The sequence below is a fragment of the Strix uralensis genome, chromosome 20 (assembly GCF_047716275.1).
Source record: "Strix uralensis isolate ZFMK-TIS-50842 chromosome 20, bStrUra1, whole genome shotgun sequence".
Classification (NCBI taxonomy): domain Eukaryota; kingdom Metazoa; phylum Chordata; class Aves; order Strigiformes; family Strigidae; genus Strix; species Strix uralensis.
The window spans coordinates 6,243,473-6,260,736 of record NC_133991.1 but is presented as its reverse complement, the minus strand read 5'-3'; the positions used below and the strand labels follow the sequence as shown (position 1 = coordinate 6,260,736).

Genomic DNA, 17,264 nt, shown 5'->3' with positions numbered 1-17,264 from the left:
CAGAGCGGGGGCAAACACGTTTGCTGCCTGCGTGTTAGTGGCTCTGGAGACCTGTTGCCAGCAGGAACCAGACTGGAGGGATGAGACGCCCAGCTGGAGACCTTTAGGAAAACCATATTTATTTTTTTTATAGCGTTGCAATAATTGCTGTTGCAGCTTGCCCTGCGAATGCCACCGCATCGCCCCACTCCTCCTGCGCACGGACACGCAGCGACTGGGCTGCCAGACATTCGGCATCCCCTGCAGAGTGGGGACGGTGTGGGGTTGGAGCTGGATCAGGCCCCTCACCACTCTCCCCTGCCCGGGGGACAGATGGGGTGTGTGCCACAGCCGAAAATCAAGACAGATGGGCCGAATCCTAGCAGTGATTTCTCTCCTGTCTCCTCTGCCCGCGGCAAAAACTGAACTTGTGACCCAGATGTGAGCAGCCTGTTATCTCATTAGCCAGCCGGGCTTCCCCAGGAGCCTTTTATTACCATATAAACCTCCACCACTCCCCCAAATTCATCCTGGGTCTCTGAGATGGGATGGAAGATTTGCAGGTTAAATGGATATAAAAAGCACAGCATTTCCATAATTATTTTCCTGAATATCTGTCGATACTAATTAAAATTGTTTCCCATAATCAAATTTAAAACAGCAAGGGAGAGCAAGGGCTTGCTGAAATCCTTTTCTTTTGAGCCACTCAGGGATAAAAGGGGCTTTCAAATCAAATTAGCAAAAAAATCCCTTCCCATCTCCCCTCCCTGCCTCTTAAAAAAGGCAGGGACCCAGCAAGGGCCAGGCTGCGGGGTGCTTTGGGGCTGCCCTCCGAACCAGGTCAAAAATGGGGCTCAGGGGGTGCAGGGGTGTGGGTCTATATGTGCATCTATAGGGGTGTGGGTCTATAGGTGAATACACAGAGGGGTGTGCGTCTGTAGGGGTGCCCAGGGAGCTGCGGGGAGGCTGCTCACCCGCAGCGCTGGGGAGATGCAGTGCAGTGCAAAACCTGCCCTGACGCTGCGTCAGGAGGAGCATCGAGGCCTGGCCAGAGATGCTGGGGCATCCACCGCTCACTGCGGCCAGTGCTGTGGCCACACCAGTGCTACGGGCGGATGCCACGTCCCTTCTTGCGGCTGAGTCAGCCCCAGCCTGCGCACGTGCTGCCGTGGGCTGCAGCCACCTCCGGGCACTTCTGCATTTGGGGAACGGTGTGGTGGGGGGGCCGCCCCGTCACCCTTTCTGTCCTTGCCTGACTGTAAGGAGAACTGAACCGGCGGCCAAGCGAGCGTGTCCCTGAAAGGTCACCCAGTGCAGCCGGTGACACCCGACCAACTGTGGATGGGCCAGGCTGGGCGTGAGGCATCGCTGTACCCCAAACCCCACGCTGGGACAGCGAGGGCAGCCCTGCTCCCGCTCTCCTCCAGGCGCGGGGCGTTTGTCCTGCCTATGGCAAACCCTGCACAGGGCGAGCTGTGTCAGAGCTCTTGCTCGAGGTGAGGGCTTATGCTTCCTTTAACTGACCTGCTGCTTTGGTTTTTGGAGAGGAAGGGGGTTTGGGCAGAGCACTGCCAGCAATGCTGCTGTGTCCTGCTCTTTCCCTGGCCTTGCCAAGCTTGGCCGGGGGGTGCCAGGAGGTGTTGGAGGGCTGGAACAGACATCTCCTGGTGCCCAGCCACACCAGGACACCCCGCCACATGCAGGACGTCTTCCCAGGCACCAAAATTGCAGATTTAGATTTTTTTTGTGCTACACACAAGCATCACACCGGCTGTTCCAGTGCACACTGCTCTGCCTGGAGGGACAAGACTCGCCCTGGAGCCCCACACCCCCCTGGCTCTGCCCGAGCCCTTTGCCTCCAGCATGTCTCTAGAAAGCAGCTCCGAAAACTTGGCCGAGGCGCCGGCCAGCCGCAGGCAGGCGGTGACCCGAGAGCCCCCCCACTTCGGGCTTTCCCTGCCTCCGGTCAGAGGGTTTTGGCAGCCAAAGCCAGACTTCAGGAGCGGCAGTTGTTTGCTCTCTGAGACGCTCAGACATCCCTCAGCTGCCGTAAGATCGCCGGGGCTGAGACGAGCAAGCGGTACGTGACCCCGCGCGCTGCCGGGGCTCGCTGCGATGCCCCGGGTGTGCGCAGCCCCTCTTGGGCAGCCGGTGACGGGGGAAGGCAGGTCCATGCCATGGCAGTAGGAGTTGCTGGAAGCTGCAAACGAGTGAGCTTAGAAGAGAAAACAACACCCCACGTCCAACCCCTGCCTTCCCCAGGAGGGATTTTGGGACAAATCGGTGAATTTGTCATTTTTACTTTGCATAGAAGCTTTGCCAGAGGGACAAAGCCCGGCAGCTCCAGGACCAGGGGACCAGTAAGATCTGGGCATCCTGCGGGGCTTCAAAACCCCCGGCACAGCCCTCTGCCCTTTGGCTCCTCGCAGTGGGGGGCACGGCTCTTGGCTCTCCCCAGACCCCCTCACACTGCTGGACTCAGCTGAAGGAAGCTGTGGATAAAACCCAAGGTCAGGGGCTGCAAAGCAGCTTGGCCCTGCCAGGCTGGGGCTGCCAGGGTCCCCTGGGGCTGGAAAAGCCAAAAAAAAAGGGAGGATGAGGAAAGGGGGGATCATGACCCGCTCTCCCAAAATTAGCCAGGAAATTTACACTATTCAACCTGAGTGCCTTTACCAACAGTCGCGTGGGGATATACAGAATATCTCTGGGTTTGAAGGCTGCCTGGGCTCAAGCCCCTCTGCTCCTGTGGTCCCTCCTTTGCTGGAAGCCTTTCTCCTGGCCCATGGAATGCCGGTGTTCGCCAGCAGCTGGGACTATGGCTCCAGCACATGGGGACAGAGGTCCTGACCTTCCCCGTGCTGTGAGGCATCACTGCCTTTAGTCGCTGTAATGGGTTTCTAAAATTAGCTGCACATTCTGCCCTTGGATTCGAGCAGGACATTTCTCAGTTGTTTAATATCAAAAGTCAAAAAAAAAAAAAGGAAGCAAAGCACAAAAGCAACCCAGTCAATGCACGTCTAAGTTTATCACTTGTCCTGCAGAACTCAACATCTATTTTAAGTCATTTATGAAGAGTACAAGTGTGAATAGCTGCAGAAGTTTTGCAATTCCAAGACACCACATACAGTTTCTAAAAAAAGCAAATTTAACCTTCCCAACAAAGCCTCAACAAGCATCCCACCCTTCCCTGGATCACGTTTCCAAGCTACTGATTTCAGACAGCAAAAGCTCATCTCCTCCACATCTGAAGTTGATTCGTTTATGAAGAGGTCCCCGGCACAGAGCAGCATCACCCCCCTCGCCCCTCGCTGGCATCTTGCCCCGCGGGTGCCTCCCATCCGGATGGGCTCGGTTTACCCCACGCTGAGTGGGACAGGTGCAGGTCGGTCCCTCAGGGTTTATCTCTCCCTTCGATTTATGAGTATTTTACATTTTGCCGTGGGCCATGGCTCCTATAAATAAATCTGGGCTGCCCATGGCAGATGTGAAGCCTATCGCTGCCTGCACGCTCTGTTAGAGGCCTTGGCTTCCCAGCAGCATGAATGTGAATAGATCTGAATCCGCAATGAAATATTAATTGGAAGCAGCAATATTCTCCTGTCTTTGGAGGGGAATTTTAATTGAGGACCACACTAACAAGCTAATATCTTCCTGCACCACACAGTCACAGTGCGCCGAGGCAGGAACAGGGGGTGCCAGGACCTGCTGCTTTAATCAGAGCCTCTCCTATCACCTCTTTCTCCTCAGATCAACCCAAATCACCCAGCAAACCCACCACCAGCAACTGCTTGATTTGACTTGTAGTTTCCTTAAAGGGTCAGATGTCGAGCAGATCAACCCCAAGGCAAGTAAAGCCCTGTATTAGGTGAAGTCATTGCACCCAGCAGGGCAACTAATGCTCGGCAGAAACATCTCAGCGAGGAGAGGGTCCGGAGCATCTCAGTGAGATCAGTCCTGACCAGAACACTTCCCTTCACACCCATTAAGTCCTAACTAGCCAGGCTGCTTTCAAGCTGACGGCTCTGGTTCAAGAAGAGCATCTGCTGGTACTCAGCGGGGTGATACGAGGTGCTGCAGAAGTCCTTCAGAGGGAGCTCAGGGCTGAGCAACAGCTTCATTTGACTTGAGAAACAGTGAGAAGGCAACATGCTGAACAACCCTGTCTTTGGGGAGATCTGATTTTTATCTGCCGCTGACTCGCTTGCTCTGTCAGAGCCCGGCAGCACTGCTTGCCTTCTGATAATTCAATAAACTGGAGCAAAATTGGAATTCTCAGATAACACGACACTTGAAAATGCAAGTATAGGAGGTTGGTTTTTCCCCCCATTTCTGGCTAAATTTAGTCCACCCAGTGTTGCACTGGACTCAAAACAGGATGGAAAGAGAGATTGCATCCAAGAGAAGTACCTCTTATCTTGCATTTTCAAGACTGAGATCTCTGGGACATTAGGAGGACATGGGCACTGCTTCAGCCTCCTCCGGGGAGGGAGGGCTGGTAATGCCGCATCCTGCAAAACAACTCTCCATTAGCTGAGGCTTTTGATTTCCAAGGGTGGGAGCGGGGAGGGATCACTGCCTCCACTCTATGAAGCAGAAAGCAAAGGTATAGCAAAGCGGCTGGCAGGGAGCAAAGGGACAGATCCTGCTGTGGGATGGAAGGGGAGCCAGTGCCAGCGGGGTCGTGTCCAGCCGTCACTGCAACATGTCGCCCACGTCCCCGTCCTTGTGGAACTTGTGGATGTGGTCGGCGTACCTGGGGAAAGGGCACAGCCATGTTAACTCGGGGCAAGGTCCGAAGCACTTTGGCAGCCAAGGAGAAGCTGCTTTGTTTCTGAGTGCTACCCACGATAATTAGCACCACGCTTTCCCCAGCCACAGGCAGCAGCGCCTGGGAGCTGCTCAGGGGCAACCGGAGGCAAGGCACAGGCCTGATCCCAGTCTCCAGGCTCACGTTTGGCTTTAGCAGGCCTCCTCGCTGGGCAAGAACTGCTCACGGGAAGGCATCTGGAAAACACCTGACTGAAGACAGGTGGTTGCCTTGCTCCGTGCACCTTTTCTCCCCACCATCCTTATTGGACTAAGAGTTTAAAACCCAGTTAGCTGCCCCCGTTTGCAGGACAGAGGCGCACCAAGTGGTGCCCAAAAAATTTGCTGCAAACCACCATGCTCTGTCCACTAAAACCCGGGTGGACAACGTTCCCAAGCCCCGGGGCTGGGCTGACCCAGCCTATCCTCACACTCACTTCTTAGCGCAGTATGCGACACAGTCCCTTCCCACGCTCTCGCTCCAGGCCGTTTTGTAGAGCACCTGAAAAATAAGAAACACAATCAGCTCTGCTTTCGCCTGCCCATCTCTGCCTGCCCTCCCAGCCGCCCGTGTTGCCACTGTGCCATCCCCTCCCTGCCAGCCCGTCCCTGCAGCCACTGGCAAAAATCTCTGCTGCTGCATTTTGCAGGTGTCCGTGGCTTCTGTGCATCGAGCAGAGACCTAAAGTGATGCCCTGAGTAAAACTGGTTCTGCAGCCTTGCGTTACCAGCGTGGAGAAACACGGGGTGTGTTTCAGGGGGCTGCCCTCAGGATGGTCAGGATGACCTTTTCCAGAGGGTTATTTTTGCTGGGGCAGTGCTGCTGCAAATGTGGTGGTCTGGGGCAAGGCGAGCACGCTCGAGGCTGCATGGGGATGGAGAAGTGGTTTTGGCACAGACTTCGGGAAGGTCACTGCTTGGTTTGGATCCTTTTTCCCTTCATGTTACTGGGTTTCCATTTCAAAGCTGTGGTCCGAGGAGGTGGGGAGGTTTTGGGAAGAGGGTGACGCCCTCCTGTCCCAGGCTCATGCATTAAAGCCTTGGGGATTTGTGAGCTGTTGTTATCTTGTCACCAGGGAAATACTCTAATTCCACAAACACCCTTCAGTGGGCCTCTAAATTAGGGTTAATTGCAGCCACAACAGGCAGAAGGCAGCGGGCGGGAAGGGGTGAAGGCTGCGCTGTCTCCCGGGATTGGAGGCAAAGACTTTGCTCCCACTGCAGGACGGAGGAGCCGGGGGTTTGTCCAGTCCCCGGTCGGACACACGGTGCGTGCCCAGCCCAGGCAGTGCTGGGTGCTGGATTTCAGGCCCTTTTGTGTCTAGATGAAGTAAGATCATTCAGCTATGTAATATTTATGAATTTTACTTTTTTTTTTAGGTTAGAACTTTAAAGTTTAATGATGTTTAACTTTTTATTTTCTTTGCTCCTTTCCTCACCAAAATAACACAAAGTCAGTTTTACTTCGAGAAGATCAAGATAGAAATATTGTTCTGATTTGTCTTTCATCTTGTTTCGTTGTTTAATTATTGATGATTTGTTTGGTTTCTTTTTCACTGAAATGATAAATAAACTCTCAGAAACTGTGCAAGGATATAGAAAGAGTTTGCACCATGACCGACTCCCAGGGGATTCGGGCTGGCTCAAGCCTCTGTTCCTAACCAAACCTCTACTACTCTACATCCAACCCTAATGTACAGTCGGGGAAATTTGAAAACTAGAGAAAAACAGAGCCACAGGGCAAATAAGAAACGCAGGGAGAACCAGAGCTCGCACAGCATAATGCAGAGCCAGAGCTCATCACCTGGAGAGGCAGTGAATGTAACTGAGCTCCACCGTGCAGGAGGTCAAGGGATGTGCCCAGAAATAGGAAGGTGGAATCATACATGGTCTAGAAACAGGAATGTGGGCTCACGGGGATGTGTTTTATTCCTAAAATTGCTTATGGTATTAGCTTCAAAATAATTAATCAAAATTTTGCTGCCTGATGAGCGGAGGGCTTGCTTGCCTGCGTGCAGGGATGGTGAACCTGACCTGCATGCAAATAGGCTAAACCCTGTGTGAGCTCCCGGCACGGTGGCACCAGGGCCCCACGGCTGCTTCCAGGCGTGACACAAAGGCACAGACAGCTTCCAGCTCCTGCCCTTGGGCAAGCCCGTGCCCACCCGAAGGTGGCCATTCTCACCCCGAAAAGCCGAGTGGGATATTTACTGGCAGGTACACGTCCCCGCGGAGCCGTGCTGCCCACGCTCCAGCCGCCCCGCGCCTTCGGAGCCACTGATGTACCAGCTGCCACGCACTCACTTGGCATAGTATCTTAAAAATGCAGACGTTGTCCCTGGATGGGATCCTTGGTGACATTTTATTGCGGTTCCCACCCCTCCCCGTGACCCCTGCACTTACCAGGAAGACGAGGCAGTGCAGGAACAGGGTGTAGAAGAAGGCAACGGTACGAGCAGTCTTGTTGGACAGGATGAGCCGCCCCTGCAGCAAGAGCCGGATGGAAAATCCCCTTTGAATGCGGGTCAGTGGAAACCAGCCCTCCCCACTCACAGGCTCAGATGGAGCCTGGCTGAGATCGGGGCCCTCTTTGTGCTAGACCCTACGTAAACACGCAGGTGAGACGCGATGCTTTGCCAACCCATCTGTGCTCATCTCCGAGCAGTCGCTCTCCTTCCAGGTGACTGCCACAAGTGCCTGTGCTCTCAGCCCAAAATTTCCCAAATTGAGGTGAATTCAGGGCTGCGAACTGCAGGGTTTCCCCCACTGAAAACTCTCTTGGGAGTTCATTTTGAGCCACCTTTACGTCAGCTTTCTCCATCGGCTCTACGCGCTCCCCCCGCACCAGCCCTGACTCAGTGCCTGCCTGCAGCTCAGCGCCACTCCGGAGAGAAACCCCAGCAGTAATTAAGTCTCACACATTTTTAATTCATGAGCTCAAAGAACTTGTGATTTGCAGTGTCCCCTCACTGCCTCCTTGGCAGGGCAGCCGAGCAAACGCTGCACCGGTGTTCCCGAAGGCTGGCCCTGGTGCACAGCCCTGCCTGCACCCCAGCTCTGGTGTGGGACCCCAGCAATGACTTGGACAACGGTTTCATAACCTGCAGCGATGGTGCAGCCTCCCAGACACCCTGGCATGTTTCAGAGGTGACCACTCTGCCCCCTGGGGTTTGTACACTCTTCCAGCTCCAGGCATCCCTCCCGGTGAACCTCCAGCCAGCTCAGCCTAAAGCAACCGTGGTCCTGTGCCGTGGCTCTGGACCAACAAAGAGCTGGTAAAGTGGGATTAAAGGCTTGGTATGGGGTGGACCCCCCAGCTTTGGCAGCGGTGAAGCTATGTGCTTGCTGAGAGTCGTGTACACCCTCTGCCAGGCTGCAGCAATGGCTTAGCACCTTGCAAAATGTAAGCTCTCAAGGATCCCAGTCGCTGCTGGGCTATTGATTTTAGGGGAGCTGTGTGCCAGACCCCAGCTGCTCTTCCCAGTAACAGCCCTTCCTGCTGAGCAGGGGGGGCTCATGGCTGGACCTGGTGCTCCAGGCACGTCCCTGGGGTCCCATAGCTTGTCCCCCTGCCCTTCCTACTTGTCACAGATAACTGTATTTAAGGGAAGGTCTTCACCCCTCCTTGCTCACCCCTGAACATGAGCTCTCAGGCCTGGCTGGGTACCGCTGCAGGAGAGGCCACATGTGGAGGAGCATCACCAGCCCTCAGGAAGGCACACAGTGCTGCTCGGGCTAAAGAAAAGCACCCCAGAGTAGGGACTGCCAGACAGGCATTGCCCTGGGGGATTCTGGGGAGCAACCGCAAACAAAATTCCTTGGTCATCTTCAAAACCTCACTAGTACCTTGGTCTGCAGGTTTACCCACTTCTCTGGCTCTGAAAGGTCTATCCTGAAAGATTTACCCTCTGCCTTTGCCAGTCCAGTGCCAGCCCACAGAGATGTCTGAGCTCACTGGGTACCAAAAACCCTGTGGGGCCAGGCTGTGTTGCACTCCAACCCCTCATTTTGGAGAGGCTACTGAACAGCAGCCAGAGCCTGACGATGTCCGAGCCCTTCAGGCTCAGTACACTGGTGTCCCAACGGAAAAATCTGCCTGTCCATCCCTTCAAAAGATCCAAAGTCAGGAGTAACCGCAGCCTAGAAAAGCAGCTTATGAAGGACGGATCCCACCTTCCTACATAGCAACTTTTACATAGCTGTAAAAGCCAGGGATTCATTATGGACATAAGCACATTCCCCAAACACCACGCGGGCTTTCCAAAGCTGGCATTAAAACCCACAGATCTCCCACCAAACCAATTCTGGGCTGAAATCTTCTTTGCTATTCACGGCCATGGCGGAGGCTGCTGTAACAAACAAGATTATGTTCTTAAATATTCCCAGGGAATAACTCCCCTAAGTCAGTTTTTTTTTTGTAAATGCCTTTCATTAATTCTCCGTGGTGCTGGCACGCCACCCAATCCATATTCATGTTGGCATTTGCTTGTTTTTTATGCAAATGACAACATTGCCTTTATTACAAGATATTTCTGTATTCTGTGGCGGTTGCAGACCAGCGGTCCCACATTAACCTCTGTTACGCCAGACAGCCGGGGGTTAACTCAGCCAAAACCTGATCCTGAGCCTGCTGCTAGTGTCACAAGTATAAGTCAGATTTCAATAACAGCATTTTTAGCTTGGAAAGCAGCATCCATCCCTGAGAGATGGTAGCCAATACCCATGGTGGCAGCAGCAGCACTCCTGCCCGCCACGGCTCAGGCAAGGACCCTCTGCTGCTGCAGACACCGACAGCTCCCCAGTATTTCTCCTGATAGTTTCATGGAAGGAAGAACCAGGGCAGGAAGGGTTAAGGCTCGGGAAGAGGTTTTTCTAGAGAATGTGGTGAGAAACCACTGTGTGCCTGAGGCAGAGCATCTCCCCTGGAGCAGTCACACGCTGGCTCCCCAGCTGCGCTGGGTGCTGGGGCTCTTGGGGGGAGTCTCAGATGGGGAGTCAGGCTGAGCTAACCCCGACTGCATGCTGTGCACAAAAAGGCTTTGCCCCCAGGCCACCCTTGGCCAGGGGTGCAGCACTGAGCCCCCCAGCCCTGTTACAAACCAGAAGAGAGGTGCTTCCCACAGCCCATTGCATCCCCCTCCCAGCACTGCCCGGGGGAGCCACGGGCACAGCCCGGGGGATACAGTGGTTCATGGTGATCCTCTGAGACACACGCTGTCCCCGAGCTTCTGGGCCGTGTCCTGACACTGCAGTGGCCTGGGCTTTGGCATCGCTGGCCGGGTTGGGGCTGGGCCACCTGCTCTGGCCAGGACCCCCTGGGACACTGTGGGAAGGAGTGGGGGAAAAGGGAAGGAAAGGGGAAGGGAGGAAAGGGAGCTCTGCTAAACCGAGCCCCAGCGTGGCCCAGGCATGGTCTGCACTCCTGCCTGGGGGAGCAGGGATGGGGTCTGTCCCCCACCTGGGGCCAAGCTCAGCAGCAGCGTTCCCAGTGCAGGCACTGGGCTAAAAACCTCTCATCACCCACTGTGGCATGGTGGGTGCAGCTCACTCACCATGCTCAGTGTGGCTTTATCCCAGGGACTGAGGCTCAGGTACTTCCGCTGGCGTTCCTGCAAGTAAATGGTACAAGAAGATGATTTTGAGGCTCAAAGGGCTGATTTATGGTTTGCAAATCAGGGAAGGAGCTCTGTGCCCCGGGTTGCTCTCACCCTGCCCCATGCACGCAGCCATAGGGGGCATCATGTATGTACAACGCCATTTTTCATTTTTTATTAAGTGAATGGCATTTGAGTGTGTTTTATGCTTTCAGAGCGCTGTCCCTGGATTTCATCCAGTCAACGAAATAATTACCCTGAGAGGTTTAATTTTCTGGCTGCTCCTTCCCTTCGACATGCCTGGTCCACCTTGCTGTGAGCAAAACCAGAACGGAGCAAAGCAACCTGCTCATCGTGCTCTGTGACAGTGAAACGGGGCCAGATGAGTCCTAGCCCAGCTGCGGGAGGCAACAATCCCGTGGCAGAAGGAGGGGCTGATGTGGACGGGGGGGTGCTGGGGGCTTTTCATACCTTTCTGCTGAAGGAGGAGAAGGGGTCCAGGCGCTCTTCATACTGGGAGGAGTAGCGCTGCTCGGTGTCGTCCCTGCTGCTGCCCTGTGGGACCAAAGCCAGGGTGAGAGCCAGTGGGTGCTGGTGCTGGCGTAGCTGCCTGTGCCTATCCCCCCCGGTGCAAGTGGTGTGTGGACACCCAGCACAGGGCCAGAGCCCGCCTCGTTCCCCTGAGCTGCTCATTTGGAGGAAATGACCCCCAAAGGATGGAGCTGCACAGCCCAGAGCTGACCCACGGGGCTGACAGCATCTGTGCCCTTCAAAAAGGTGAAACACAACGGGACCTATTTAACAAAGTCCTTTCTTTCACGGGGACTCCACCCGTGTCTCCCTATTTTTGCCTTTTCCATGAAATAATAGTCATCTGTGTCACCCCAGAGACCTCACCTGGAAAAACCTGGTCTAGTGCAAATCCCACTCTGAATTCCTTTGCTGTTGGGCCAGGTAGGAGGGAGGCAGCGGTTTAGGAGGAGGAAATCATTGTTTAAACATACAGCTGTTATTAGCTGGCCAAAGGGCAAGTAAAATGAAGGAAACTCTTTGAAAGAATTGAAAGATTTAGGTTGGACAGGCTGGATTTTAAACTTCTCCCAGGCCAGGTTCCCCTTGTGCAGTCTCACAGGCAGCGAGCCCTGAGGATGCTCAAGCAGCCTGTGCATCCCTGCTCCTCATTCCTCCAACGCTACCCCTGCAGGTCACGAGAACTGCAGAGTCCACATTGTTCCTACCCAAAACCAGCCTGGAAACGGCCCATGCTGTCAGCAGGCACAGTGACAGCCTGGTGTGAGCCCTGGCTCCCAGCCACGTGGGCCTTGCTCAAGGGCTCTGGTGCTACCCCACCTCTCTCCCCCTGCACGGTGCCTTCTCCAGCTCTGCCCCGCCAGCACGGGGACGCTGATGTTTACTGAGGTTTTTCTGGACCTGTTACTACGTGCTGCTGGTTGTCCTGCCTGGCCACCCCAGCATGCTGGCCAGGGGCTCTGTTTCACTGTGGGCAAACCCCGCTGCACACAGACCTTTAGCAAATATGCCCTTACGCGCCGCAATACGATCCACGGGTCACCGCGCGGTCCGCAGCCAGCGATGAGACCAGCTCCCAGTTTAGGGCCGATGAATTCACTATAGCCTGGCCTTATTGAATGATCTTTGGTGATTATTTTTAACGAGTCACATGCCCGATTAGGTGGTGAATTATGCAATCCCCCGTGCTGCTTCATTGAAGGCTTTTGCTCTTTAGATCATGTGAATGGCATTCAGGGGTTGCCTTGTGGCAGCAGATAAACATGGGTATGATCTTCCGCGGGAGAAACGGGCAAAAATGTCAGAGGGGCCGACCCAGCGTCATCACCGAGACATAAATAAAAGAACCAAATATGGTCCTTCATGGCTGTAGGAGTTTCCCATCCCCAAATGTTATTAAAATATCCAGCAATAAAATGGACTCAGTCCAGCCAGTGTGGGAAGGCAGCAGCTTCGGGGGAGGACAGCAGGGCAGGCAGCAGGCAGGGCAAGGAGCAGGCAGGACAGTTCAAACCAATGTCCCTTCCCCAGTTATTGTCACTTTTGCAGTTATAAGGAAAGCCTGAGGTCGTGGTAGCCCAGCTCCAACTGAGGAAGTGGTTGCAAATGAAACCTCCCCAGGCAGCAGCCTGACCCGCTTGCAAAAGCCCCAGGGATTTCCAGAGATGAAACCCCTGAGGGAAACGGCCTGAGCAGAGCAGGTTACAGCAAAGTCTGGCCTCCTTCCCCAGCCTCCTCCTGGTGTTACTGGGATGGTTTTGGGCTGGTTTTGCTTTTTTGGGGATGGGCCCTCGTTGCCTTGGAGAGTGGGAAGATGAGCAGCTCTCTGCTGGCCACAAGAAATTCAGGGCAGTGGGGAATGAGAATAGGTATGACAGGAGGAATTATTTTTCAGGCTCTAACTGCAGAGATTTATTGCTGGAGGTCCTGATTTAACTGCTTGCTCCCTGGTCAGGCAGGAGCATCCATGGCTTGCCTGCTGGAGCATCACGCTGCCAGCAGTGAGCATCAAAAGGGTTTGTAGCAGCTCTTTCAGGGAGGAAATTTGAGCTTCTGGCATCAACGATGTCAGACATGCTTCAGCACAGTTAAAAACTACCTTCCCGGCAGAGAGACTGGGTACCTGCTCCTCTAGACAGAGCACTGCACCCTTCTCCACCTCAGTGAGCTCCAGTTTTCTGACTTCCATGCAAGGTACATGTGGGTAACATGCAATTTCCCCATTGCTCCTGTATGCATGGGGTGATGGTCTGAGGCTGGGGTCTGTCTGTCCACGTGAATCCAGCTGGAGGACAGACAGACAGACACTCACCCGGCCAGGGTAGCTCTGCAGAAACTTGATCTTCTCGTAGAGCTTGATGTTGTCGGCTCTGAGGTTGTCCAGCTCGCTCTGCAGGGCGTGCACCGTGTGCTGCATCATGCGGTTCTCCTGCGTGGGGGGGAGAAAGGGGGCCCTTAGCAGCGAGGTCGGGGGGAGGACAGGATCTCATCGGCTGGGAGGCAGAAGCGGGGTCGATTGGTGCATCCAGCCGGGGTTCAGTCCCCTCTCAGTAATTAAAACCCCCCAGCTTTGAATTAAAATTTCTCCCAAATTAAAGTTGTCCCAGCTGCCGCTGAACAGGGCCCCCAGTCCTGAACCATTGATGAACCTGATCCCTCCATGGCTGAAGAAGGGCCGGAGCTGCCAAAGTGGCTGCGGGTGGCTTTGGGCTGAGACCCGGCCCCTACAGGAGGTGCAAAGCCAAGCTGCTGGCTTTGAAGAGGTTATTTTGAGCTGTGCTTCAATTTGTAGAGCTATTGGGTTTTTAACCCACACCACATTCCCTGTGGGCTTTTCATATGGCACCTTCCAAATGCTGTGCCAGGCGGCCAAGCACACCTGCAAGGTGACAGGGATTTGGACCCGTCCTTGAACTGGAGCAACACCGATGGGCTGGGGGAGGCTTTGGTCCTGCTAACAGCAGAACATATTTTTCTCTCGCTTGCAGTGGCGCTGCCTGCTTTGTGCTGATAATAAATTCCCTGCAGGTCATTAAAGCAGTCAGCTCCAGACTGCAGGTCCTGCAGCCCCCGCCGGCCGCCCTCCCCACCCGACGTACCCCCTCCAGCTCCTGGTTCCTGGCCCGGAAGCGTTCCCTCTGGCTGGAGATGATGGAGAGGAGCGAGTCCACCTGCCCCTCGGGGAATGAGGTGCTGGGGGACGGTGGGTGACCTGTGGACAAGGCTTGGCATGAGACACAACCCGGCAGTGCCCACCATCCACCCCGGAGCAAGCCCACAATCCAACCCCTGAGGTCCCCCTTCCGACACTGCAGGACCTCAGGGGCACCCAGGCAGATAAACTTTGCTCAGCTATTACAGGATGGACTAATTTTTATGCTTTTTTTTCATTTTTTAGGCCTTATCCTGGGAATGAACAGGTTCATTCCCCAGGGACAACGAATTGCATTATTTGGTGCATCTCGTGGCTGCCTTCCCATGACCTCAACCCTCCCAGTCCCTCCCAGTCCCCATAGCTTCTGCAGCCCTAAGGCCCAGTGCCACAACCAGCCCCTCCGTCCACGTACGCTTCTCTCCCCCTCCCCTCCTGGCAAAACAGTCACCCCCATTTTGTACTTTCTCCTCTTTCAGCCACCCCAGCAAAGCAGGGGCTGCTCGCCCGCAGCCATCGATCGCCAGCTTGCTGTACTTGGGAGCCCTATTTTCTGGGTGCCCCATGCAGCTGCCCCCCACAATGGGGCTCCACTGGTGCCCAGGGGGCTGTGGCCATCCCTCCCCACTCTGCCTTCCCAGCAGCAGCTGGAGGCATCCATGGCCAAGGATAAATACATCCCCGAGGCTGTGACTCAACCGGCTGCACAGAGGAGCTATTCATAGCGCAGGATGGGTGGCTGCAGGTTGTTTGGCTTGGTGGGATTGTTGCTGTGATATTGTTTATCGTGTGTTTTCAAAACTTTTCAAAACAAAAAACAACCCAAAAAAAAAAAAAAAGAGAAAAAGGAAAGGAAGTGGGTTTTCTTCCAGAGGAGCCAAGTGTCGTCATTTGTTTGATTCATTTTCTCCTGCAGACCTCAGTGCAGGAGCCAATGTAAAGGAAATATTTAGCTCGTTGGCTCTGGAGGGGGTTTGGTGCGGAAAGAGCAGGAGTTAAAGCACAGGGTGTTTGGTTCAGCCTGGGTTCACTGACTCGACATGGAGCCAGGCCTGGCCTATGCCTGCTGTACTGTCTTGGGAGAAGGCAGAGGAACATCAAACCATGCTGAGCACGGAAAACCTGCCCCGGTGAAGGACACGCCGAGCAGGCCATGTCTGCGCCTGCTTAGGAGCATCCTCCTGCCACTGTCCCTGGAGAGGTGACCACCCTGCACATGGAACCAGGATGGCCCTGCCAGCACTTTGGCTTGCAGCACAGCTTCAGCTTCACACCCGCCTCTCACCGTAAAACAGCGCCGTGGCCTCCTTGATGGGCTCAGGTATCTTCTCCAGGCTGGGGATGGCCGCACCCTGGGCAGCACAAGCAGAAGGGATTAAGCATTTCCCACCCACCCAAAGGTGCCTGGTCAGAGCAAACCCCTCCTGGGTCCTTGTACTGCCCTGGCACCCGGAGCCTCGTGGGAAGCATTGCTGTCAAACAGGCACTCTGCAAGGATCAAGCCTGAGACAACATGGAGAGGCTGGTGTTCAACCCTCAAATCCCATCCTTTGCCTGGGAAGGAGAAGGACTGGACGGTCCCTGGATTCCACCACCACCACCCCCTCCCACACCACTGCCAGCCCATTGCATGGGTATGATGCTGTGTGAGTTGTAAGAAAGAAAGAAAAAGGAAGAAAAAAAAAAGAAAAAAAAAAGAGAGGCGGTGATAAAACACCCCCCCTCTCCCCATGCCTGTGGTTGACCCCTCCATCGCCTGGGGCCATTTTGAGTGGTCCCTGCTTGCTGCCTGGAGCCGAGTGCTGTGGGTCGGGTTTACCTCTGCGTCCGGGCGATGCACGGCGGTCAGGGCTTGGATGGTGCTGAGGTCGTGCTCCAGCTTGGCAATGAGCTCCTTTTGGCCAGCCAGCGTGGACACGGCCTCCGTCAGCTGGATCTGCAGCTCCGCACAGCGCACTGGAAAACAGAGCCAGGGCCGTCACCCAGGGGTGGCCCAAAACCCCAAGTTTTGCCAAGAGAACACCAAAAAGCTGAGAACCCCCCACCTGGAGCACTGAAACCAACTCACAAGCAGCAACCCCATTTTCTCCTTATTTCTGGGGGCAGCAGGACGGACCACACCAGCGATCCTTGCTCTGCTCCAGGCAAAGGGGACCAGGGGTCCAGCCCACCTTGGTGATGCCCCAGGCAGGACCAGTCCACGTCCCAGTGCCACAGGCAATGCGAGCAGGCAGCTGCTTGGGCACTGCACGGCTGCTTCAAATGCATCAGCAAGACATTTTTGGTGCCCCAGGGGTACTTGGCAGCATCCTGGCTGGGCAGAGTGGGGGGGCCTCGAGAGGGATAAGGGGAGCTGAGCCCACAAACTGATACCTGGGTCTGGACTGCACAGGAACAGCACGATGGAGAAGGCTCTGGGCAGCAAGTCCCAGCTGTGGGTGCTGGGACAGGCACGCATGGGGGGGTTAGAGTGGGGTGGGGGACATCTCACAGGAGTGGCTCAGGTGGGACCAATCCTGCCCCCAGGCACTGGGTGAGGCTGTGCAGCCCCCGGCATCCCCTCTCAGCCAATTTTTGACAAACGAGCCCTCTTTCCAGTTGCCCCCCCCAGAGTAAAACCCACACCCTAAACCACAACAGGCTCTCGCTGGAATGCTCCAGGAGCAAAACAAAAGCCTTTCGTTGCCCTCGTATAACCCCAGCCCAGATGCGAAGCAACGGAGAGACGCGTCGGGGCCAAAATGTGGCTACAGCGAGAGGCACAGGACCAGCACCGCAGGGCAAGCTCCTTGCTCTATTTGCGAATCCATCCCGAAATACAGAGCATCAGCAAGCAGGAGCCCTGTCCTGCAGCAGAAATCTACTTGTTTCACCTTTCTCCTTTGTTGCCAGCATCATCTGGGCCTCTGCCTGGCTGAAAAAGCTGCTCAGATCAAGGTTCAGACCCTGCGTTTTGCACCTCCAGCCTCTCCGCTGCAGGGACGCAGGATACGTCCCTCTGTGCCTGGATTTCCAGGTGGGTGAAAGCTCAGGTCCCAGCTGTTCCAGTCCCTCCCTGATAATTCCCGTTGTAATTATTCCCCTAAATTCCAGACGGCTGGAAGGCAAAAAATCCTCATTTATCAACAGCCAGGGAGCAAGAAATGCAAAGGCTGCCTGGGAAGCAGCCACGCTGGGGGAGAAGCGAGGGCAGACTGTTGTGC

At 55.0% G+C, this 17,264-nt stretch overlaps 1 protein-coding gene across 1 annotated transcript in view; it reads right to left on the bottom strand.

The window, feature by feature from the left end:
• Window positions 1-2,984: 2,984 nt before the first annotated feature.
• CUX1 (cut like homeobox 1) overlaps window positions 2,985-17,264 on the bottom strand; it is a 284,672-nt gene continuing 270,392 nt past the window's right edge. The window contains exons 15-23 of the mRNA XM_074890493.1: window positions 15,881-16,017; window positions 15,347-15,413; window positions 14,009-14,121; window positions 13,222-13,338; window positions 10,851-10,934; window positions 10,338-10,394; window positions 7,189-7,269; window positions 5,223-5,287; window positions 2,985-4,732 (exon numbers count right to left, since the gene is read on the bottom strand). Of these exons, the coding sequence (XP_074746594.1) occupies window positions 4,672-4,732; window positions 5,223-5,287; window positions 7,189-7,269; window positions 10,338-10,394; window positions 10,851-10,934; window positions 13,222-13,338; window positions 14,009-14,121; window positions 15,347-15,413; window positions 15,881-16,017 (782 nt within the window). The 3' untranslated portion in view covers window positions 2,985-4,671. The remainder of the gene's footprint in view (window positions 4,733-5,222; window positions 5,288-7,188; window positions 7,270-10,337; window positions 10,395-10,850; window positions 10,935-13,221; window positions 13,339-14,008; window positions 14,122-15,346; window positions 15,414-15,880; window positions 16,018-17,264) is intronic.